The following is a 24,044-nucleotide window of genomic DNA, read 5'->3' as shown; positions in this document are numbered from 1 at the left end:
AAAAAGAAAACCTTTAAAAAGCATCAAAATTATTCACATTTACACAAAACTGCATTCCACAAAAAAGTTACAAAATGAAAAATGGTACTATGTATTTTTATACCAGTGAGGTTTTTTTTTTTATTTATATGAATAAATTTGCATGGTATTCAGAATTAATTCATTAATTTGTTCCATGGTATATGGTATATATAAGTACTGTACTACCATATCATCACCTGATATTACAACTTCGCCATGGTGCCGCCATACTTTTTTGCTATAATATCATGTTACGAAGTTATTCACTTACATCAAATATATACAGGTAGTTATCGATGAGGTCTTCTATGATTTTGACCTCATGTTCCCCTTTCCCATCAGTCTGAAACAGGCTGGGAGCGAACAGCAGGGACAGGTTCTTAGTGCACATCTGATTGAGATCAGCACACTTCTGCACCCTAAGAGAGAGGAAGAGAAAGCCATGTGAGAGCTGCTATAAATGAACAAAGACCAGACGTGGCTGAACCAGATTCCGAAGGAAGACTCACCTGTAGAGATGACTGATGAGAGCTGCTAAGGTCGTTCTGTTGACCCGAGGTAACCCTCGAATCAGCTCTTTGTATCGGTCCAAACGCTGGGGCTTTTGAGGTATCTCTGCATATAGTATGAGAAATCACTGAGACTACTCAAACTAGCCAAAATCCAGTATGTTTGTTGTCAGTTATACAAATATTCGGGGTTGTTTAAAACTTCATGTTTATGGTTGTAAAATCCATTTTTTTGTTATATAGATTTAATAATACATGTACAGTGTGAATCTTACTGTATTACTGTTAAACCACTTAAATTCCTCAGTAAAAATAATTGAAAAAAGTTTGCTGCTTTACCTATAAAGTTGTCTAATTTGTCTTTTTCAGGTATCTGGTTGTGTTACCAACGCAATTTCTGTACTTTCGAAAATTATGGAATTTAAACATTCATTAGCAGGACTGCCCAGTTGTGACTGTGATACTGTATATATTACAGTATTTTGTTTTGTTTGTTTTTACAAAAATTACACTACCATTTCAAAAGTTTGAGGTGAGGATGCATTCAATTGATCAAAAGTAACAGTAAAGACTTTTATAATGTTACAAAAGATTTGTAAATTCAGCTTTACCATCACAGGAATAAATTACATTTTAAAATATATTCAAATAGAAAACTAAGTATTATTCACAGTATTATTGTTTTTACTGTATTTTACTGTATAAATAAATGCAGCTTTGGTGAGCATAAGAGACTTTCACATTAAAAAAAAAAAAAAAAACTCCAAACTTTAGAATGGTAGTATATGTTCTATCAAAACTATTGTTTGCAATCGTAAGCATGCAACAGATGCATAGACATTATGCAAAAAATAACCCACAGTTTTTAATTAAACAGCATATAAACATTCAAAGAAAGTATACTGTACTAACTGGCAGCTTCCCTCCAGAAGGGGTGGAGATCAGCCATAAATATGTGATCATCAATCTCCCGAAAGAACCTTTTCAGTACATCCGTCACGTCCTCTATGAAGTTATCTCCAATACGGAGTTTCACAATGCGGGCGTCCTTACGAAACTCCTCCATCAAAAGCTTGATTCTGGACTTCGCACCATTTTTCCTATATATACCCTCATGGCCTAGACCTGTGTAAGAGAGATCATTTGGACTGCAATGTTAATTTATTTAATAATTATTTAGGCAGGGTGGAATGTCTTCAATTCAAAGCACATGGATTTGAGAAGTCTGTCTTCTCACCATACTGAGTTATAAAGGCAATGCAGCTGTCAACGATGATGGGGATGTCATTTCTGCTGAGCTGCTGGTCTTTCAGGGTGTTCCCTTTCCCTCCTGCTGCCTTCTGAATGTCTGCGTACCACAGGGAGAAATCAGTCCTGCCCATGCCCTGCAGATGCAGAGTCCTGCAGACAGAGTCATTATATTTTGATGAAAGAATAATGGGACTTTTTCTTTGTTGTAATGAAATACAATCATTTGCAATAAGAATATGGAGGTGTATTAAAGGAATAGTTCACCCAAAAATGAAAATTTGTTGAAAATGTTCTCACCCTCGGGCCAAGATGTAGATGAGAGTTTGTTTCTTCATTTGGGAAATTTAGCATTACATCACTTGCTGCAGTGAATGGGTGCCGTCAGAATGAGAGTCCAAAAAGCTTATAAAAACATCACAATAATCCACAAGTAATCCACACCACTCCAGTCCATCAGTTAACATCTTGTGAAGTGAAAAGAAACAAAACCATCAAGGTGTTTTAACTTTAACCCATCACTTCTGGTTAAAATATGACTTCATTATCCATAATATTGCTTCATCCAGTGAAAAAGTCCATCCTTTGTTGTCTGCTAACATGAAAATACACTGACATATTTGTTTAAAACTGTTTTCGCTTGTAAACAGTGCTTGATCTATGCATATTTCTCTCCGGATGCAGATGAGATGACTTTTTCACTGGAGAATTATGAATTATGGACTCTAGCCGGATGGATGCAAGGGTTTGAAGTTAAAAACATCTTAATGGTAGATTTGTTTAACAAACACACAGTTTTTTGCTTCACAATTGATGGACTGGAGTGGTGTGGATTACTTGTGGATTATTGTGATGTTTTTATCAGCTGTTTGGACTCATTCTGACGGCACCCATTCACTGCAGAGGATCCACTGGTGAGCAAATGATGGAATGCTACGTTTATACAAATCTGTTTAGATGAAGAAAATAACTGCATCTTGAATGGCCTTAGGGTATTTTTAAGCAAATGTTCATTTTTGGGAGAGCTATTCCTTTAAGAAAGTAAACAGGTTTAATTTTGGCTTAAACGTGTACATTAATAGAAGTCAAAGACCCACCTTCCTTTCTCAACAAGAACCAGGATGTCCTTCTTCTCATGGTTCTCTGTTTCCGATGCAATGCCTTGATTTTTAACCCAAGACAAAGACGGATAAGTACATAGCTCATTTATTAATCCTCGAGGGTAAATTTAGCAGCACTATTTTCTCTGAAATATTGTATCAGTTTCACAGTGATTGAGCTAACAGACTCACTGAGCTCCTGTAGGCGTTTCAGGTTTATAATATCCTCTGCGGCTCCATCATTTCCAGGGCATATGAACAGGTTGGACTTCTGCAGAACAAAGAAGCCTTCTTTCCACTGCTGCGGGTCTAGCATGGCCTTGTAGCGCAGTACGCCCACTCGCTCGAACTCTCGCGCCAGCAGGCAGTGACAACTGAGAGGGGTGGTGGCCTGCCAGAGATAAAAACCGAGGTGAGATCTAATGCACTGATGTGACAAGCTATTTCCTGTGTACATAGAGAACAGCTTGACTGATTAATATTTACCTTCCCTATTGCTCTCGCCCAACTGTGCAACGCATCTGGAGTCTCCAAGCCAAACTGGATCAGCTTATCAGATGTTAGGTAAAGTTCAAATGTGTATCGAAATCTGAAAGGAACAACAAAGAATCATATTGTTATAATGTTATGATTAAGATACTATGACATCTCTAAATCGGGTTATGCCCTAAAGGATGTTCTGTTATGCAATGACACCCACTTGTCAATAAAGCCGCTGTTGTTGCTGGAGTCTGGCCTGCTAACTCCTAAACAGATGATGTCTTTCACATCGATCTTCATACTGGGCTCATGACATCTGTCAGACTCATAAAAGAGAATAGACTTCTCCACCGAACACCAGTACTTCTGAAAATCTGCTGAATAAATAAAATCAAACAGGTAATTAAAAAAAACAACAATAAAACAAAACTGCTGTTTCGTATCAGATGTCAGTATAAAGTTCAAGACCACTGATGTTTTGAACTGAGCGGTAATCAGATGGTCATGTTTTACACTCGTCTGAATGTACCGTTTTACAGTCTCCTATGCTCACCAAGGCTGCATTTATTGGTAAAAAAAAAAAATACAGTAAAAACAGTAATATTGTGGAATATTATTATAATTTAAAATAACTGTTTTCTATTTGAATATATTTTAAAACGTCATTTATTCCTGTGATCAAAGCTGAATTTTCAGCATCATTACTCCAGTCCTCAGTGTCACATGATCCTTCAGAAATCATTCTAATAACCTGATTTGCTGCTCAAGAAACATTTCTGATTATTATCAATGTTGAAAACATTTGCTTAAAGGGGTCATATGATGCGATTTCAAGTTTTCCTTTCTTTTTGGAGTGTTACAAGCTGATTGTGCATAGATAAGATCCCTGAAGTTGCAAAGACTAAAGTCTCAAAACCAAAGAGATATTCTTTATCAAAGTTAAGACTCTGCCACGCCCCCCTAAAACGGCTCGTTCTAACACGCCCCCACATATCTACCTCACTATGTGGAAATATTTGCAAAGGAGGGGGCTTTGTAGAAAACGAAGCGTTTGAGAGAGGCGGGGCATAGAGGACCTACAATAATGTACAGTATTTGAAAAATAATGTGTTTTTTGAACATTAAAGCATGTCAACATATTCTGTTACACCAAATACACAAAATAATGATCTTTAAAAAAGCATCATATGACCCCTTTAATATTTTTGTGGAAACCATGATACATTTTGTCAGGATTCTTTGATGAATAGAAAGTTTAAAGAACAGCATTTATTTGAAATAGAAATCTTTTTATAACATTATACAAGTTTTTATTGTCACCTTTGATCAACTGAATGCATTTTTGTTTAATTAAATAGAAATTTCTATAAAAAATCTTACTGAACCCAAACTTTTGAATGCATTTTAATTTTGTAACAATTTTTAGGTAAAAATACCCAATTCATTTAATACTTGCACAATTTGATGAGCAGTTAATTTTAAAAGTAATGCATTATAATACTGCGTTACACCATAAAAAGCAATGAATTGCATTGCTTAGTTACATTTTATGGAAAGTAATGTGTTATTTTTGCGTTACTTTTTGTCACCTGGGCTGGGCTTGCTTATTTGTTTTTTAATAACAAAAAATGCAAAAGTTAAATTTTTGGCAACTGTAAAAGCCCTTTTACACCAAAAGCGAAATGAATAAACCTCGGTATAAAGGAAATGTCTCTGCACCTCACTCTCAATTTCTCTCAACATGAGGACAGAAGAGAAGTCAGTGAATAAATGAGAGAACAAAGTAACTTGTGTTACTTATTTGTTAATTTAATTTGCTTAATTTAAAAGTAGTGTGTTACTTTACTAGTTACTTGAAAAAGTAATCTGATTACATAACTTGCATTACTTGTAATGCGTTACCCCCAACACTGCTGATGAGTATGAAGTAGTTACATGGTACTGAATAGCTTTATTTTTACTGAAGAGGTACATTCTGCTCCCAAATCCCTACCAAGGCTTGTTTATGGCACATAGTCGCCTACCGTCTCTGGTTCTGCGGGATAATGTCCCTTTGTTCAAGGAGCTTGACTTGTAGAGGTAGCCGGAGTACAGGATGGACTGCATGATCTCATCATAGACACAGGAATCTGAATGCAGAAAATGACAGTAAGATACTTCACACCTCTTGTATTTCACTTAAGGATGACATATATTACAATTTCCAGCATAGTATGTAATTGATGTTGTAGTACAGAGAAACACAGAGTGTAGCAAAAACAAACATTATTCACCATGTTTAAGATGTTGAATTTTAAGGGAACTGTGATTGAGTTTATTTTTCCCAGTTCCGACATGGTGCCTATCAAATTAAATCTTCAACTTTAAGAAACATGGCTGCAGGGAAGTACTGGAACGGACTCTATCATACCTGCTGACTGTGTGTATAAGTAATGCGGGGATGCGCGCTTATCGTTTCCATTAGCGTCAGCGAGTCGCGCGGCCTCAGCCTCCGCAAAAATCTGAGTGACCGTTTTCAGCAGGTTCTGCTCAGTCACAGCGGTGCACAGCGCCTGCAGGGTGACCACACACACCCACACAAACGTATACACACTTCAACAAATGCACCGCTAATAGCATATTTAGCCAACGGACATTCAAATCTTCTTCCAAAAGTCTTTCTATTCATTGCAGTCCTTTTATTATCGTTCTTAATTATTTTCAATTCACAACACAGCCATCGGCTTATTCGGGGGTTCATAGGTAGCCTGGATACACAAATGATAGCCTTGGTAAAGTCCTGAGAAAGAATAATACACACTAATCTTGGCTTGACCGCTGGCATAATACTTAGATGGCTCTAGCTATATTAAGACAGGATGTCCTCACTGCCCCAGTAAAAGTTTTCTTTTGAAGCAAAGCTATTACAGGGAGAAATGTCCGCTGCAATAGTGCACCGCACTTCTCATTTGAGGAAGTTTTCGGGGTATTTCAGAATGAAGTGTGTTGCAGAAGAGGAAAGGGAAATGCATTTATTGTGCAAAAGTGCTGAAGTTATGTGGCTCTGAAGATAACTGAGAGCAATATTACCTCATCATTTTCTAAGCAAAATCCCTATACACATCTGCACAAGGTTTACACGAAGGCTTCAGTCAAGAATATAAAGTTTCCATATTTTTTTGAACAATGAATTCCCTTGACTTTTCCATGGTCTTTCATGACTACTGAGCATTACTGAGAATAACTTATATTTACCATACCCATGACTTTAAGATTTTAATTACATTAAATAATAATATTTATTAGTAGTAGTAGTAGTAGTAGTAGTTGTAATAGTAGTAGTAGTAGTAATATTAATATTATTATTCAATTTTTAGATGATTATTATTATTATTATATTTATTTTTATCGTGCATTTAAAAACAAAATAATAATAGTAGTAATAATAACAATAATAGTAATACTAATTACAATAATAATAGCTATTATTATTATTAATAACTTATTTATTCTTTATTTTATTATGCATTTAAAACTAATGACGGTAATAGTAGCAATAATATTGGCAATTGTATATATATATATATATATATACACACACATACATACACACATGCACTGGGGGCAGATTAAATTGTATTTGTATTAATTGTATTATTTTACTTACATACATTTTCCAGGCCTGAAAACTCAATTTTAAAATTCCCTGATATTTGGGGGGTTTTTTTAACTGAGGTTTAAAATTAAACAGTGAAATTAAAACAAAATCTGAGGTTAAAGGAGCCATGCTCAACACTTCTGAAGCATTTTTTTGTATTTACTACTGTATTTTGAAGACTATAAATAATCTTAAATAATTCATGAATAATCTTAATCATTTTAATGACTGGTAAACAAGTCACCATTGGTTTGCATGATCTGTCCCCTGTGGGTGTAAATGGCTTATCCATTACCTTAAGAAGTTCCTCTTGAGTGCTAAAACTGGGATGAGGGTGGCGATATCTGCCTTCTCTGTATTTGTGGGTGATAAACTCTTTCCGCTGCTCTGGGGAGGCGTCACAGTCCAGCTCCTCAGTCACAGGAAGTCTGGCTGCCCAAAATTCATTGGCTCTATCATTGCCAAGCATTATGAAGAGCTAGAACACACAGAGATAAGGCCTAATTTGTAAAAGACCTTGTGGTGAAATCACAGGGGATATCAGGAATCCTGATAACTGGAATACAAGGATCTTTTCAGTGTCTAGTTTCAGACTCTGCACTTTCGACACCATTGTGCCGAGACCTCGATGCTGGCCTGCAGGCAGACAGAACAAAAGAGGCACCACATCACTCTCCACGCACCATTCATTCTGTTTGTCCCACTAAGACTTCCTGATACGGTGCCTCTGAGCCACTTTTATCTGTAGTGTACGGCACAAGAGGACCTCACATGAACTCTCAAATGAGCTTAGAAACTCTTAGCACCACCTGTATCAACCAAAACTTCTCACCGCCATTACCCTTGCAAGCTAGTGACTATTTGGAAAAGGGAAAACCTCTCACACCAAACTGTTTTGACGAATTTCTGGTCTAATTCACAATTTTAAATGATAAAAGTCAGCGAGCTGATAAGTCACCGCCACACACCTGCGCAGTTCTTGGGTATTATTGATAATATTGAGAAATGTTTCTTGAGCAGTAAATCAGCATATTAGAATGATTTCTGAAGGATCATGTGACACTGAAGACTGGAGTAATGATGCTGAAAATTCAGCTTTGCATCACAGAAATAAAACATATTTTAAAAATATCTTCAAATAGAAAACAGTTATTTTAAACTGCAATAATATTTCACAATATTACTGTTTTTCCTGCATTTTTGATTAAATAAATGTAGCCATGGTGAGCATAAGAGAATTCTTTCAAAAAATTTTACTGACCCCAAACTTTTGATGATATGATATGAAATGAGTGATAAATGCATGATATGATCCATTCAATCATAAAACATCAGGATGTTTGTTTGGAGTTGTTCACATGCAATCATACCTTTTCACTAGCATAGTACATCAAGTTCCTCCCATCAAACTTCACATATCGTTTCTGGAACACGTAGTTTCTATAACAGAGGAACAAAGATGACATCCGAGAGAAACAACTACACTACAAAGGTCACATTTAATATAGTGCTGTCTGAAATTATTCAAGGAGGAAATGAATCTAGACACTGGAAGGTGTCAAGCAGAGGACAGGAACAAACAGCAGGAGACACAACATGTGAAGTAATGACAAACCGGCCGGAGAGGACAGACAGGGAGCAGAAACAGCCATTGAGGAGCGTGCAGGAGACGCAGAGATGAGAGGAGAGCAGCAGCAGCCCCGACGGGGCGTACCCTTGAGGAGAAAGCTTGTCCAGCCAGCCGCTGAGGATGGGTGCCGCCCGCTCGGACAGCGAGGTGAAGCTGGCGTAGGGGGAGATGATGTGGTCCTCGTCTGAGAACGAGGGAGAGGCCGGGGACGGTTCACCCACAGTGCAGTAGCCTGGAGAATCAAGACGCTTGAGCCAAGAGTGATTGTGCTGCCTGTGGGAGGAGGAAGTTAAAAATATAAACTGTACAGTAATATTACTACTTGAAAAAAATCTGTTTTATGTAGGCCTGTCGCAATAATCAATATATCGACTTATCGCACAATATATGTACATGACCTCAATAATTTTTGGTGACGCAATATATATTGCCCATTATATTTACATAAAAATTCATGTCACCATGTATTTTGCATTCCACTTGCACCAGTGTCTTTTGCAGCTTCTCAAACATAATGTGGTGTAGTTGGTGCTAGTTCAGATTTAAAAAATGCTTCTACAAAAAAGTTTAATCTGCAGATATGGTCTTGTTTAGGGATCTGTGCCTTTGTACATACGGACATCTGACTGCTAAGTAGTGATTGTGTTTTTCAGCAATAGTGTGCACCCTTCATTTACAGAGAAAAGAAGGTCAGGGAAAAATCTGTAGATGGAAAAATCTCCATACAACTTCTTTGGGGAAAATGTTTATTTACTATTTATTCAAGTTTTCTAAGGAATCTAATATTTTGATACTTAATTTCCATGATCTAAATATTCTTAAGAATTCAAAGTTTGTTGTCATTTGAAAGTGTGTTGGCCTTCTTGCATTATTTTGCTTTTATATTACGATTATATATTCAGTGGCCTAAAATGGTCTTAAAATTACAATAATATTGTTTATCGCAATTATTTCTGGGGCAGTATATTGCACAACAAAACGTTGTTATCGTGACAGGCCTAGTTTTATGTTCCAGTAAATAGATGGAAACCTCCTGAAAACAAGCTAAATAATAAGAAGCAAAAATGCATTTTTAAGTAAGTTTTGTAATCTTTTTCTTAACCCACTAACAAATTGGGGTATTTTAATAATGTGTTTTTTTAACTTTAAACTGCATAAACACATTTCATTACACCAAATACACAAAATAATGTTCTTTTTAGCAGCATCATATGACCCCTTTAAGCATCAACAAAAATTTTGTAAGATTTACACTAAAAACAGAGCAAAATTGTCAGTGGTAAAAAAGAAAAGTTATTGTAAAAATATAATAATATAATATAATGAATATAATACAATATAACATAACATAATTAAGCCAAATTAACAGTTCAAGAAATATTTTCCAAAAATTAAAATATTATTATTATTATATGGAAAGATATAGATCGCAGTGGATGAAACAATGTCTTCTGAAGTGAAACAATAGGGGTGTGTGAGAAAAATACAAACATTTCAAAATACTGACATTTTACAGAGTTCACGCTTGGTATAAACATCAGAAAGTGCTTCTACATCACATCTTGCGTAAGCTTCAGGAAGCGCTTGCATCACACTTCACAACGTGCTGCTGTTCACGAAGCTATCGTGAAACTGTGTATGACAACTGGCCGGAAGCAACAGTTTATTGTTTAAAAAGTTTAAAATATTAGTGTAATCCATAAGACTGGGGTTGTATGGATTACTATCGTGTTCATTTTGCATGGATTTTGAGGTGTCAGCTTTGAGGGTTTAATCCACTTGCATTATATATCTGCCAATCTAGAGATGGAGTGTTTTTTAGGGTGACCATACGTGCTTTTTACAACATTGGTTTTGGCTTTGTTTTCCTGTTTTCATACTTGCTGAAGGTAATGATCGAAAAGTAGTTTGACCAATAACATGCAGGCATTGTGAATAATCCACCAATCGTGGCGCGTGAGAAGGTGGGATCTACAGAGAACGGTCAAAGTGATGCTTACATAATACGCTCACATAATAGGTGTGTTCGACTTGAAGTGGCGCTGTGCAGACCGATCGGTGTACGACATCAAAGTACCGCGAGAGCGATCCGAAAGCATAAGGAGCCATCTGCTCTCTATAGCTCTCACGGTACTTTAATGTCAAACACTGATCGGTCTGCGCAGCACTGCTTTTAGACAAAAGCAAGTATGAAAACAGGAAAACAAAGCCAAAACCTGGATATTTTAGGCAAAAGAGCACGTATGGTCACCCTATTTTCTAAAAATCTTAATTTGTGTTCATCTGAGGACAGAAAGTCACATACATCTGGGATGCCGTGAGGGCGAGTGAATGATGAGAGAATTTTCATTTTTTGTGAAGTATCCCTTTAAGACATTAATGCTCTTTTTTTATATAAAAATATCCATCTTTGCCTCACAGATGCAGACACTTACATTGGAAGCTCTAGACTCACACGTTCTATGAGGCTGGAAGACACTAGAGCTCAACCAAGTAAACACACCAACTCTTTACTCCATTGTTTTAGGTGTCACTTTGTGATTAACAGCTGGATATAACTCTGTGGGCAAACCAAACATTCGGCTGGATTTTGTTAAAGCTGTCAAGTTGAACACTAATGGAAATACTTGGACTTACCCATGTTCTCTTTTTTTATCTTCATTATTTGTAGTCTTTTCCTCACTTTTGGTCCTCTCAACCTAAAAACATTCAACCATAAATAAATTGCACCTATTAGAGTACACTTGGAATAAGTGAGACCAAACTTTATTTTAGAGAGAATTTTTACTTTAAGTATCTTACCTCTGAATGTTGATAGTGTCGCCTGCTGTGGAAAACAGTTTCACAGTACGGGTTGATCATTTCATCTTCATCCTCAGCAGATACTATGCCGGTTGAACAGAAAATTGCAACATAACATAAATTCATAAGATAAAATTAAATATTAAGTGCTAAAAATCCAACTCAAGTGTTCTTTAGCGATATGACAGCATGGCGTGTAAAGCACACTAAAGCCAACCAGTTTAATGAAATCTTCCTACCCAGCGTAGCTCTCAAACCATAACATAAAAAGGCAAATATGCACAAGTGAGATGGTAGATTGATGATGGATGGCAAAGTTTTTAGCACATTTCACTATTGTTCAAAACTTGAGGTTCAAAATTGACCAATGCTGCATTTGTAGAAAGTACAGTAAAATGAGTAGTTTTGTGAAATATTATTTGAATTTATTGTAAAATGTCTTTTATTCCTGTGATGCAAAGCTGAACTGTCAGCATCATTACTCTTCAGAAATCATTGTAATATCGTGATTTCCTATCATTATCAATGTTGAAAACAGTTGCGCTGCTAAATTTTTTGTGGAAATCGTGATACGTTTTATTTTTCAAGATTCTTTGATGAATAGAAATTTAAAACACACGTGGAGTGCCTGGTAAAGTGCCACAGTAGATTTCATTGGAGACCATCTCTAGCCCTGAGCAGGGTGGACTTGGAGGTGAACCGGGTGTGTTAGTGAAGGGAGAGCACTGATAACTCGAGGGGGAGTCAGGAGGGGTGCAGAGGGGTGGGGTGCTCAGACGCTCCTGCTCTGACAATCTCCTGAATGTGGATGGGGGGATTCCTCGATTTAACCTGGGGGGCACTGGAGGTAACGGATCACTAGTCTCTAGGAACGAAATGGTATTACTCAAAGCTGGTTCACAATGGCCCTTTTTTGATTCAGTAGATGTTTCAACAGTGTCTGTACTGGAGGATAAACCTTCTGCAACTTTTAAAAGTGAGTCCTGAGATGACTTTAGGCGAGGTTGCGCTTCATGTTGTGTTGGTAAAGAAATTTTCTCTGCTCTCAGTCTGTGGAAGACAGTTCTTGGTTTTGGTACCGGCTTTACGACACTGGTGCTACGCTCTGAGAACGAGCGCTTCACTTGTGCACAAAGATTCGGGGCCGAGCTGTTACGTAAGGCTTCTAAGGAGATGCCAGGACGTCTTGAAGGAGAATGAGGCTGCGCTTTGACAGGGGTCACCTCGTGAATAGCAGAGTCTGAATTACAGCGATCTAGCGAGGGCTGTTGACAGATCAGCTGAATGTGCTCGACTAGTTTGAGGATACGCTTCCTGTGGCCGGTGGCAGTGACTCCCACCCTGTTCAGAGCTACATTGTCCACATGACAGAAGTCTCGGGCGAGGAGAAAGCCTGCCTGACGGAAGTGGTCCAGATACCTCTCGAGGTGGATGGAAGCCAACAGGTCCTCTGCATCTGAGCATGGACCGATTGTTGCCATAGTGTGCATGGGTGCTCATTCGGCTGCATGCAAAACAGCAGCAATTCCAGCCAAGAGTAGAAGACGACACCAGTCCTTCATCTGAGAAAACAAGCAAAGAAAATAGGTTTCATTGCAATAAAGAGACCTCTTTAAAGGGATAATTCACCCAAGAATGAAAATTCTGTCATAATTTACATCAAATCTACTTCTATAGAATTTTTTCCCATACTATGGAGGTCAATGGCTACCGTCAACTGTTTGGTTACCAATATTATTCAAAATACCTTATTATTTTGTGTTCAACAGAAGAAAGAAACTCATATAGGTTTGTGTGAACTATCACTTTAATCCACCAATAATTTGATCTACCATCAGTGCAGTAAATATATAATATGTAAAACACACTATATTATACAAACAAAGACTAATAGAAGTATGTAAAAACACACAGTTAGAAACAATGAACAGTCATCTGAAGTTGCTTCAATACAAATGGTTAATGTGGACTTCCATAACTCCAACTGTACTGCATAAATATAATGAAAATGTCCATGATATTCATTTAAGATTTAAAGGCATGCTATATCATACCATAAGAGAATGTAAAGAAGTTAAACAGTTTTGGAAAGATGTGAAAGAAATGATTCCTTGATGTTAACATTTCACTGTGACTTTTACTTTATTTCATTTATAAAGAGATTCATTAAACAACCGCTGGGTCAAAACAATCCAATAGCTGGGTTTGTCCCTTTTTAACCCAGCATTTTTTAGAGTGCAGAAAATGTTTATTTCTAAACGTATATCCTGCAAGTAAAACAGCTTATTACTTTAAATTTCAAATGTATTTGTGCACCAAATATATGACTTTGCCTGAATGAAATGGTTACAAATATGTCAATGGAAAAGAAAACGTATATTTTAAGGGACACGGAAGATCTTTGATGGTATTTAGGGACCATTCAAACTATTCTTAAAACATGGTGATGCTAGTGAGGTGCTAACAGAAAATAGAGGTGGTAATGAATATTAAGGTATGGAGAAGTTTTATTTGTGTGTTTTGTTTTCTTGTTCCTGTTCTTTCTTATATGCAAATACATGTGTACATGTGCACAGTTAAAATGTAATAAAAAATGATGGAGAAGGAATAATAAAGGTTAGACTGGATTTTTACATAATAAAAATAATAAACAATAATAATGTCTAAATTTTCGCTTGTGGCTTTTTTTATGTGTTGTACAATTAGCAATAAAAAATAACATCAACAACAACAATAATAATAATAACAAAATAAATTATTTTATTAATATTATTAGTTATTTATTTCTTTATGCATTTTAATATTAATAATAATAATTTTATTTATTTATTTATTAAATTATTATACTAGAATTGTGCCTAAATGCAAAGACAAATCTTACAAAAATAGTAATGTCGACCTCTAAATTTGACAAACAAAAGACATGGCTGATAGTTGCAGGGAGGTTAATGGTCTTTTATGACAGCGAGCATTTTTCAGCTGAGACTGAATCACCCTAACATTTGCAGATGATGGCATGACCCCATTCATGACTCTTAAAACCACCGAATTGGAACAAAACAGTCATTGAGCGAACAAAAACAAATCTTTGTACCATCTGAAAATGAGCATTCAGAGTGGACACGAATGAGAATATTACAGTATCACAAATCATCATAAGCTGTAACGGAGTACATGCAAGGAATGCCAATACGGTCATATTTCTTCTGACTATTTTTAGAAGCCTCTGTTCATTGAAGGAAAGCTGTTGAAAACATGAGGGAACTATAGCCGAGAAAAAAGACTCCACTAGGGTGGGCCTGGGAGAAAAACCACATGGGTGGGGCAAAGCTTTTGGCGGGGATGGCATAACTTTGGGAGCGACCCAGTGCGAACGCTTTCTATAAACATTCCTGACACTTTCCTGACTGCGTGTCCAAAAGACCGACAGCACTTGAGAACAGTGGCCTAAGAGAAATCTCAAGGCTACGAGTGGCATACAGCCAAACCCAGGAACAGAGAGCCGCTAGATTCCATGACCTCCAGGAGGGGCGGAGCCTGACGGGTGGGAGTGATGATTGGATAAACGCTCATCACAGGGTGTACATCTCAAACCCACAAAGGATGCACAGTGTTCTCTCTCAAGGACATCTCAAATTGGAGGTAATGAGCACACTTTCTATTTGCGGCAGAGATCACAATCGCTCCACTGCAATTATGAATCGCAATAAAAAGTCAGAAATGTGTTAAAATATCAACAGGGTCTGTTTCACTCAACAACACTGAGTCTGCGCAGAAAAGCAGACGTTAGAAGGCCGTTAAAAAAGGCTGATGAGTCATATCCTCGTCTTCCTTTGTCTGGACTCTGGATGCTAACCTTTGGCTCGGCCACTCTGATTCACCGGATCCCACGGTGAGGGGGGAGGCAGGAAGCTTGTGAGGCGGACTGATAAAGTGTGACCTGAGGAAAGGAGAGAAACGGGTCCGGGTGTTGTCTTTTTCCCCTAGCAGCAATGCAGAAAAACTCCCTTCAGCAAGACTGTCATCGAGAAGCCAAACAAGCCAACCAGTGGCAAAACATCTGCAATGAATTCAGCCTGAAGCCCTTAATCTACAGACTCCATTCAGATTTGCTCTGTAGATAATTTCAGTATTGAGTATGCTGCCTGTTTTTGCTTTTTGTAAATGTTTACATATATGACCCCTTTAAAGTTTGAAAATTTCTTATTGACTTGTTCAGCATTCAAAATGTCACTGGTAGTGAGGATATCATGGTAATATTTGCTGACTGTATTGCAACTGGTCTTCTCTCCTACATCTGTTTGCATACTGAATTATGATTGGTCTTTTCTTCTTTGCATCCACTTTCCACAGCAAAGTGATGACTATGTGTCTAAACGTGTTGTATCATGAAAATGACAAAATGGCTCTGAATCAGCATTTCATTTACACTACTGTTTAATTTTTTTTCTCTGAAAGAAATGAATACTTTTATTCAGGAAAGGATGTATTTAACTGATCAAAGGTGGCAGTAAAGACATTTATGATGTTACAAAATATTTCTATTTCAAATAAATGCTGTACTGAACTTTCTATTCATTCATGGCTTTCCCTTCATGTAATTGTGGATTTGCCTCTCTAAACTCACTGAAAGTACAATTTCTCAACACCTTAAAGGCAGAGTAAGTTATTTTTTTAAAAAAACGCTTTAAAAACTGATTCGGGCCGAACCGCAAAACAAACTTGTTGGTGATTTCAAATATAAACATTGGCTACCAGAAATCCCTTACTCTGCCTTTAACAAAATAGCTACGTTCACGCATTTTTGAGTGACATCATCACACAGCCACATTACCGCATTTACATCACATTTGATCAGGTTGACATGCAGACTCCCAGTGGTTGTTTCAGTTTGCAACCACCATCCAGGTACTGACCAGGCTCAGCCCTGCTTAGCTTCAGTGGGCAACCAGTCTTGGGCTACAGGGTGATATGGCTGCCATGCACTACAGTTATCATTTTGTGGCTAATTCAGGGACTATTTTGCAAAGAAAAAAGAAGCCAAGAAATATCAAAGCCACAATTTCTAAATTTTACAGCACACAATGCATTAGACAACTGATTTGATACTCAACAACAGACCAAATCTGTTTATTATCTGTATTACTATTAATATTATAGCCTATATTTAGAGTTAAGGATTTGCACAAACCAACAAGCCTAAATATTAAACTTAGCCTGCACAGTTTGTGCAATAAACATTACCAATACCTCAAACCATGCGGCTTGTTGAGAAAAGGCCATTTATTTTTAACGTACAAGTACAGAGCGAACATGATTTTTGCCTAATTGATGATAAAAATGGCTAAAAAAAGAGATCTCAATATAATTTTATGACTTGCGGGCAAGTAAGTAATCATCCCAAACACCCTACAACCTTATAAGAAAAAGCTGTAATAGACGCATTGGAATGACGCACTACAAACGGGGTTGTGTTTGTCTAATGAGCGCCGGATCTCGCCGGGGGAAGGGACACTTGCAGATAAGATCTCAGGCAGGTCTGTTCTTGTAGATGAAGGTCTAGACAAGGTAAAGATGGTGGCTGGAACCAGCAGGACACCAGAACCATCTCATTCCAGCAGCATCTTCAAATCATCCTCCACATCTCTTCAATCGCAGAGCAAGATGCCTAGTTGCCTACCATCTCAAACAACAATCAGCATGCATTTTGCTGGGAAAACTGTGCCCTGCTCTGCTCTGTCCGCCCCAACTATATTTATCTTGATGGCCGATCTGGGTTTTCTCCGAACTACTGAATACACAGGATACAGCTGTCCCTCAAACAAAACCCTCCTACTCTCTCCCACGCTAGAGGAAAAGAGATACGGTGCATGATACACAGATGAACTGGAGATCATCGCAGTCATCTGAATCCATAAGAAGGGTTGACACATTGATAATGTTGCATAGGATGAAACTGATTTGAATGAGGTGGCACACATAAAACCTAAAAAGTACTTTCACACAAACTGTGTCCTTGACATGCTGACCTTGACAAGCTCCTCTGATTTTTAAGAAACGCCATAAAACAACTAGAATTTCAGCCATTTGTATATGTAAAAGGAATGCTAGACACCAAAAGCAACAGAATAAGTCTTTCATGAGCAAAGGGACATTGGCAATCACATTGAGTTTACGCTATAAAAGAGCCACTCATTTCAATGAGACACTGGCTGTGTGTTACACATTTCCTGTAACTTTCACAACCGTGTTACCAAATGAAGCCAGTGATGATGCAAGTTTTCTTGCTATGAAGTGTGTAAACAAGACTTGCGTTAATATGAGCTCATAACGTCTAACCAATCACTCTATAGCTATAGAAAACAACGTGCACATTACCACACATTTTTCACTTACAGTACGGCTGTTTCCTTTGCATGCAATTCACAAATTTGTTTAAAATGTAAAAATTAAAAGCTGTTAAAACAGGACACACACACATACACACTTTTTCAATGCTTACAGTGTCCTTCCTGTGATACTTCATTTTTAAAGGGACACTCACCCAAAAATGTAAATTCTATCATCACTTACTCACTCTCATGTCATTTCTAACCAATAAGGCTTTTGTTCATCTTTGGAAAAACAAATGAAAATATTTTTTATATTCTCCCATCATTTTTGCCAATCCATTTAAAGTCCAGACAACCAAAATTTTCATGCTTCAAAAAGTACAAAAAGACATTGTAAAAGTAATCCGATATGAATCGAGCAGTTTAATCCAAGTCTTCTGAAGAGGCATGATCACTTTATGAACATTAAATGTAAGCTTTTACAAACATTGATCAATGCAAATACAAAGTGCATATCATATACTATGTGACAAACACAGAAGATCAACCATGCTTGCAATAAATCGTTATTATCAGAAGACTAAAATGAAACCGTTCAATTCATATTAGATTACTTTTATGATGTTTTTTGTATCAAAGATTTGGTTTGCATGGACTTTCAAAGGCCAGAAATCTCTCAGGTTTCTTTAAAAACATATCTTAATTGGTGTTTTAAAAATGAACGAACGTCTGGGTTTGGAATGACACAAGGATTGATGACAGAAGATTCATTTTTGGGTGAACTAACCCTTTAAGCTCTCTTAATCTAGTATTTCCGCAACCTTTTTGGGCAGGTCCATCAAGTAACTCAAGCAAAACATGTTTTGAATTTTCAATTACTTATGTTGTTCATGCTTGCAGTTTTTTTATTTTGCATAGTCCATAAGTATACAACTGTGATGGCAATCATGCTTTGAGCCCTTTTTGGGAACAACCTAAAAAGCTGTGTTTCAATTCCACCCAGTTGATCCATATAATTCATGTGAAAAACAACACTATCTCAAACCGTAATGGAATGGAATGAACTATAGTTCCCCAGATCTTAATGGGAAGGAAAACACTTCTGTGACAGAATGATCCCTAAATGATCTTGGATAGCAATCCATGAACAGTAATCTTTATCAGCAGGAAAATTACTTGTTAGCAGGAAAATTACTTATTTGCATTTCAAATGATGTTTCATACTCTCGAGAGATTCAAACAGCACAACTTTGAAGGTTCTGTACATCTAGTAGGCAGTGCATGCAACAGGAAGTGAAGACATTAGCACAGCATTCAATAAATGGCACAGGCACAGACTTACACATAAATCAAATAAAGCCTCGGCTAATGTAATTCAGTCTCATGGGAGGACAGTGAGAACGCCGTTTAAATGAGTAACTTTATTTAAATGCTTTTATTTCTTTGTCTGTTGTTATTCTTTTGCATGATTATTTGTTGCTTTTTTTATTAATAGAAAAGCATGCTTCATGACCTGTTGATTGCACTGCTCTGTGGGTTGTGATGGAGCCAAAGGAGAAAAACATCTCTAAACATATTTCCCTCTCATATCCTACTCAAACATCCCTGGGTAACCAGAACGAACAATTAGTGGAAGCTGTAGAGTCAAAAGCAATTTGTGAAACGCAGGAATCAAGGAGGCTTTTGGGATGCAGTGTGCTGGGGAGTGTGTATAAATAACAGTGAAGCACTATTGTGTGACACAATACGTCATTGTTCACAACTGGTGGAGGCCGCGTAGCTGAGAAGACAGAACACACTTGTGTATTAATATGCTGGACCCTTGCTCAAACACATATTGAGATCTCTGTTCCCTAACTGGATTGAAACTACACTGCTGCAAGATAACCTACGCTTTCACATTTAAGCCACATCAGATCACTAATAACAGAGAGAAAATTCAAACTAAAGCACAAATATTGAAGCAGCCAATGCATGCACACATAAAAACATGTGAAAACATACATTTCAACAAAAACTTCCTGTCTTTTTATTTTTACGTAATATTATCTATGTTTATTTTATTAATTTGTTGCATTATTTTTGTTTCCTGCATTGCAGTATATTTGGTAAAATAATTTAGTTTTGCTTGCTCTACTTGTATATTATATTATATTATATATTTTATTTTATTTACATTCATTAAAGAATCCTGAAATTTATGTCCGTTTCCACAAAAATATTAAGAAGCACAACTGTTTTCAACATTGACAATAATAATAAGCATATTAAAATCATCATATTAGAAAGATTTCTGAAGGATCATGTGACACTGAGGACTGGAGTAATGATGCAAAAAATTCAGCTTTGCCATTACAAGAATAATTTTTATTTTAAAATATATTAAATTAGAAAACAGTTGCTTTAAATTGTTATAATATTTCATAACATTAGTGTTTTTATTGTATTTTTTATCAAATAAATGCAGTTTTGGTGAGCATAAGAGAATTATATTTAAAAAATACTAACAACCCCAAACTTTTGAATATTATATTATATTATATTATATTATATTATATTATGTAGCAAGAGTGTTTCTGTTATAAACCTCTAAAATAAAATAAAACTATATAGGATATGAGCAGAGCTGCAGAATCAGAATAAATAGATTAACTAAAATGTCTGCAATGTTTCAAGAATAATCGTACAAAATCAAAACACTGGATTAGATTGTAAACTTAAAATTAAAAACCACATCCAGAAACCCTTACATGGGTCTTTCCAAAGGTCGAATCTCTGCCAGATCTGAAAATATGTCCCATCTTCCAAGTGTCATGAAGAGCAGCGAGGGAAATACAGGTCAGATTATGCAACAAAAGATTTATCACAAATACACTCGCCCATGTCGTGAGAACTTAATCTGCATTTAGGAATCTGCTCAGTTAGACATATGGCATATACAGGGGTGTAAGAAGAATTTTAAAAGTACATGCATGTATAGCCTACTTTAAAAATAATGATTTCTCCCAAAAAAGTGTGGGATAATTGTAGAGCTTCAGGCACATAAACTTGCTGAATGAAAAGTCCTCCAAAATGGCATGTTATTCTTGCAAATTCCCCAGTGACTCCCACAGTTGTTGTGTCTGTAAGGAACTGGCAAATTAGCTCTGAGTGTTTCTAAATCAGTTTAAACTAAACTGTGACATTCAGGGGTGCAAAGCCTGTGGATATCGGATTCCTCAGTGAGTAACACCCCACAGAGCCAATCTTACAGTATATGTTACCGTGCAGTGCATGAGGATTCAATGCACTGCTGCTGCTGCTGATCCTGACATGAGAATCAATGGAATTCCTTCAGAACAGTCAACACTCTGCTGGGTCATAGTTAAACTCACGACCTTAACTAAAAAGTAAGCTTTACCTGACAGCACTTCTACCTTTTTCACAAGGTCTGGGACAATTTTAGACCACCAAGACTGTATTAAGAAAAACGAGCTATAATAATAACCGATGGAACATCAAACTTTACACAATGAACAGCCTTCAGATATGAATCAAACTGCCCGCTACAGATCCAACAGACTTGTTAGATGTTATCAAATGTCAGTTTGAATGTAAAAATCGCATCTTACCGTCATTGATTCGCGTTACATATTCCCGTTATATCGCGCTGTGTTGATGCGGGGCGTTTTAAACTCCAGTAATGTGAGATGTGCTGGAGAAAGTTTTGAGTGTTGAGCTGCTGATGGTTGTGTTTGTTATGCCGGAGGTTTCGCTGCTGAGCACTAACTAACCTCTTAAAGGGACAGAGACGCGTGTCGACAGTTTAAAGGGGTCATATGATGCTGCTAAAAAGAACATTATTTGGTGTATTTGGTGTAATGAAATGTGTTTATGCGGTTTAAAGTTCAAAAAACACATTATTTTCCACATACTGTACATTATTGTTTCTCCTCTATGTCCCGCCTTTTTTAAATGTGTCGATTTTTACAAAGCTCATAGGAAAAAGCGAGGTGTGCTGTGGTTGGCCAGCTATCCAGTGCGTTGTGATTGGCCGAATACCTCAAGCGTGAGACGGAAATGTTATGCCCCTCACATACTGTTGATGGCGTGTCCCGGCCGGAGCGACGAGCCAAAAACATTAAAACCCATTACAAACCAGGCATTTGTTGCAACCCTTCTGGAAAATGAAACTCCCAATAGGTTATTTGATTATGTAGGCTAATTTTTAGTTTTGTCATTTTTGTTTTCTTAAAGTTATTAATATTTTCACCACAAAGTCTTTACAGTAGTGGTTTGTGTTTTACAGCACTCTGTGATGGAAAGGTCATTTAAAAAAATTTTTAGAATAAAATGGCCTCTATAAATGCTAGTTTCAGCTATCTTGTGTATACAAATGTTTCCAGCATTCTGCAAATCCTACAGTGAAATGTTATACTGTCATATTAAGTGAAGTCATGAGTATTCTGGTAAGTTCAAAGGGGGTGTTTATAAGTGTGGGTTTTTAGGTTCAAAATGAAGATGATGTTAAGAAAGGCTTGATCTGTGTTGCAAAAGCAATAGGACTTTGTTGTGAGAGAAAGCCGGAGGGTTCACTTATGGAGTTAACTTTTCTCCCTTACAGCCCAATCTGATTGATGTAGGCAGGAACTGTTTCAAATGGGAAGCAGGAAGTGTCTGAGACAATAGAGGTTTTGAGGAGTGGTCCCCAGCTGTACATTTATGGATAAAGAAAAAGGATACCGTTGTGAATAAACTTTCCTCAATGCCAAAAGAAAGAGGAAAGCATTTCTACTCAAACAACACAGTTCAACCCAAATGCAGACATGGTTTTATGTTTATGTGGCGCGATGCAACGCAACGCGTAAAAAGACAGTATAAGTCATTATAATCCGTAATTATGTCCCCACTGGATGCAAAAAATCCCTCGTTTATAATGGGTTTTAATGTTTTTGTCTCATGGCTCCAGCCGGGACACGGTATCACAATATGGTAAGGGGCGTAACATTTCCGTCACACGCTTGAGGTATTCGGCCAATCACAACACACTGACTAGCTGGCCAATCACAGCACACCTCGCTTTTCAGACCGATGAGCTTTGTAAAAATCGACGCGTTTCAGAAAGGCGTGGCATAGAGGAGAAACAATAATGTACAGTATGTGGAAAATAATGTGTTTTTTTACTTTAAACTGCATAAACACATTTCATTACACCAAATACACAAAATAATGTTCTTTTTAGCAACATCATATGACCCCTTTAAGGCTGAGATGTACAAAAGTTTCTAAATGGTATTCATAAATAAAAAATACAAAATAGAATTTTCCTCAACATTGTTGAATACAAATGCTGAGTACTGATTTTTAATTTTATTATTATTCTTTTTTACATTGTTTACCCTTACATTAAGAAAATATATTTACTTCAAAATATGTAATGATTTTATGTACAGAATGTTGTGTTAATGTATAACAATATATTGAATAATAAGGAATTGCCGCTTTTAGTACTATATTGGAAAAGATGTGACAATATATTTATATTTTTATCTAATTTTATATTCAATAAAACATTTAATAATATATAAATGTACATGTGATAAAATATGGTACTGTGTGATTATAAATATATTTGAACATATACTATGTACTATATATGTTCACATTTATATGGGAATATGTATGTGCAATATATGTACACAATATTGCACATACATGAAAATAGATATTACACAAACGTGAACATACACGAAAATATATACAGTATTGTAATATATATTAGTTATAACCATTTTGTCATGACTTTAACGAGACATCCAACAGTCAAAATATCTTACAATTTTAATGTTTTCAGTAAACACTTTTTTTCTGATAAACATCACATATACGTATATTTTATATGAAATGTGTAACTATACAAACAATAAAGTGAAATAAAAGTTAATGAATATGTGTTCAGCTTTGTGTAAACCTTTATATTATGTTAACTAATGAAAGAGAAATGAATTAATTAAGTGTTTCAATAAAGCTATTACATGTACAAATGTATTTTCGTTGTTATATTTCTTTAATGTTTCAATATATAACCATACATGTTCCATGTATATATTGCAATATATTGAACAATATAAACACTAGTTTCCTATATATGGATTGTATTATTTAATACATTGCATTATATTTGACCAGTATATTCATATTTTTGTTTCGTAAGTGATATACAAATAAATACTTCCAAAAAGCTAGTTTTAGAAATACAAGACCAAACTTTTTATTTTTAAAGCAGCACTAGGCCTATGTAACTTT

The 24,044-nt window shown here is 36.4% G+C and overlaps 1 protein-coding gene across 1 annotated transcript in view; it reads right to left on the bottom strand.

The window, feature by feature from the left end:
- LOC107717393 (arf-GAP with Rho-GAP domain, ANK repeat and PH domain-containing protein 3-like) overlaps positions 1 to 21,496 on the bottom strand; it is a 28,142-nt gene extending 6,646 nt beyond the window's left edge. The window contains exons 1-19 of the mRNA XM_016524124.1: positions 21,371 to 21,496; positions 12,047 to 12,989; positions 11,428 to 11,510; positions 11,263 to 11,324; positions 8,710 to 8,898; positions 8,366 to 8,435; positions 7,716 to 7,737; positions 7,561 to 7,631; positions 7,291 to 7,473; positions 5,769 to 5,910; positions 5,383 to 5,487; positions 3,579 to 3,735; positions 3,365 to 3,467; positions 3,071 to 3,269; positions 2,876 to 2,939; positions 1,768 to 1,931; positions 1,443 to 1,655; positions 531 to 636; positions 293 to 440 (exon numbers count right to left, since the gene is read on the bottom strand). Of these exons, the coding sequence (XP_016379610.1) occupies positions 293 to 440; positions 531 to 636; positions 1,443 to 1,655; positions 1,768 to 1,931; positions 2,876 to 2,939; positions 3,071 to 3,269; positions 3,365 to 3,467; positions 3,579 to 3,735; positions 5,383 to 5,487; positions 5,769 to 5,910; positions 7,291 to 7,473; positions 7,561 to 7,631; positions 7,716 to 7,737; positions 8,366 to 8,435; positions 8,710 to 8,898; positions 11,263 to 11,324; positions 11,428 to 11,510; positions 12,047 to 12,917 (2,952 nt within the window). The 5' untranslated portion in view covers positions 12,918 to 12,989; positions 21,371 to 21,496. The remainder of the gene's footprint in view (positions 1 to 292; positions 441 to 530; positions 637 to 1,442; positions 1,656 to 1,767; positions 1,932 to 2,875; positions 2,940 to 3,070; positions 3,270 to 3,364; positions 3,468 to 3,578; positions 3,736 to 5,382; positions 5,488 to 5,768; positions 5,911 to 7,290; positions 7,474 to 7,560; positions 7,632 to 7,715; positions 7,738 to 8,365; positions 8,436 to 8,709; positions 8,899 to 11,262; positions 11,325 to 11,427; positions 11,511 to 12,046; positions 12,990 to 21,370) is intronic.
- Positions 21,497 to 24,044: the final 2,548 nt, after the last annotated feature.

Source organism: Sinocyclocheilus rhinocerous, unplaced genomic scaffold (genome assembly GCF_001515625.1).
Source record: "Sinocyclocheilus rhinocerous isolate Xijiao unplaced genomic scaffold, SAMN03320098_v1.1 scaffold1054, whole genome shotgun sequence".
NCBI lineage: Eukaryota > Metazoa > Chordata > Actinopteri > Cypriniformes > Cyprinidae > Sinocyclocheilus > Sinocyclocheilus rhinocerous.
This window is presented reverse-complemented; position numbering and strand designations above follow the sequence as displayed.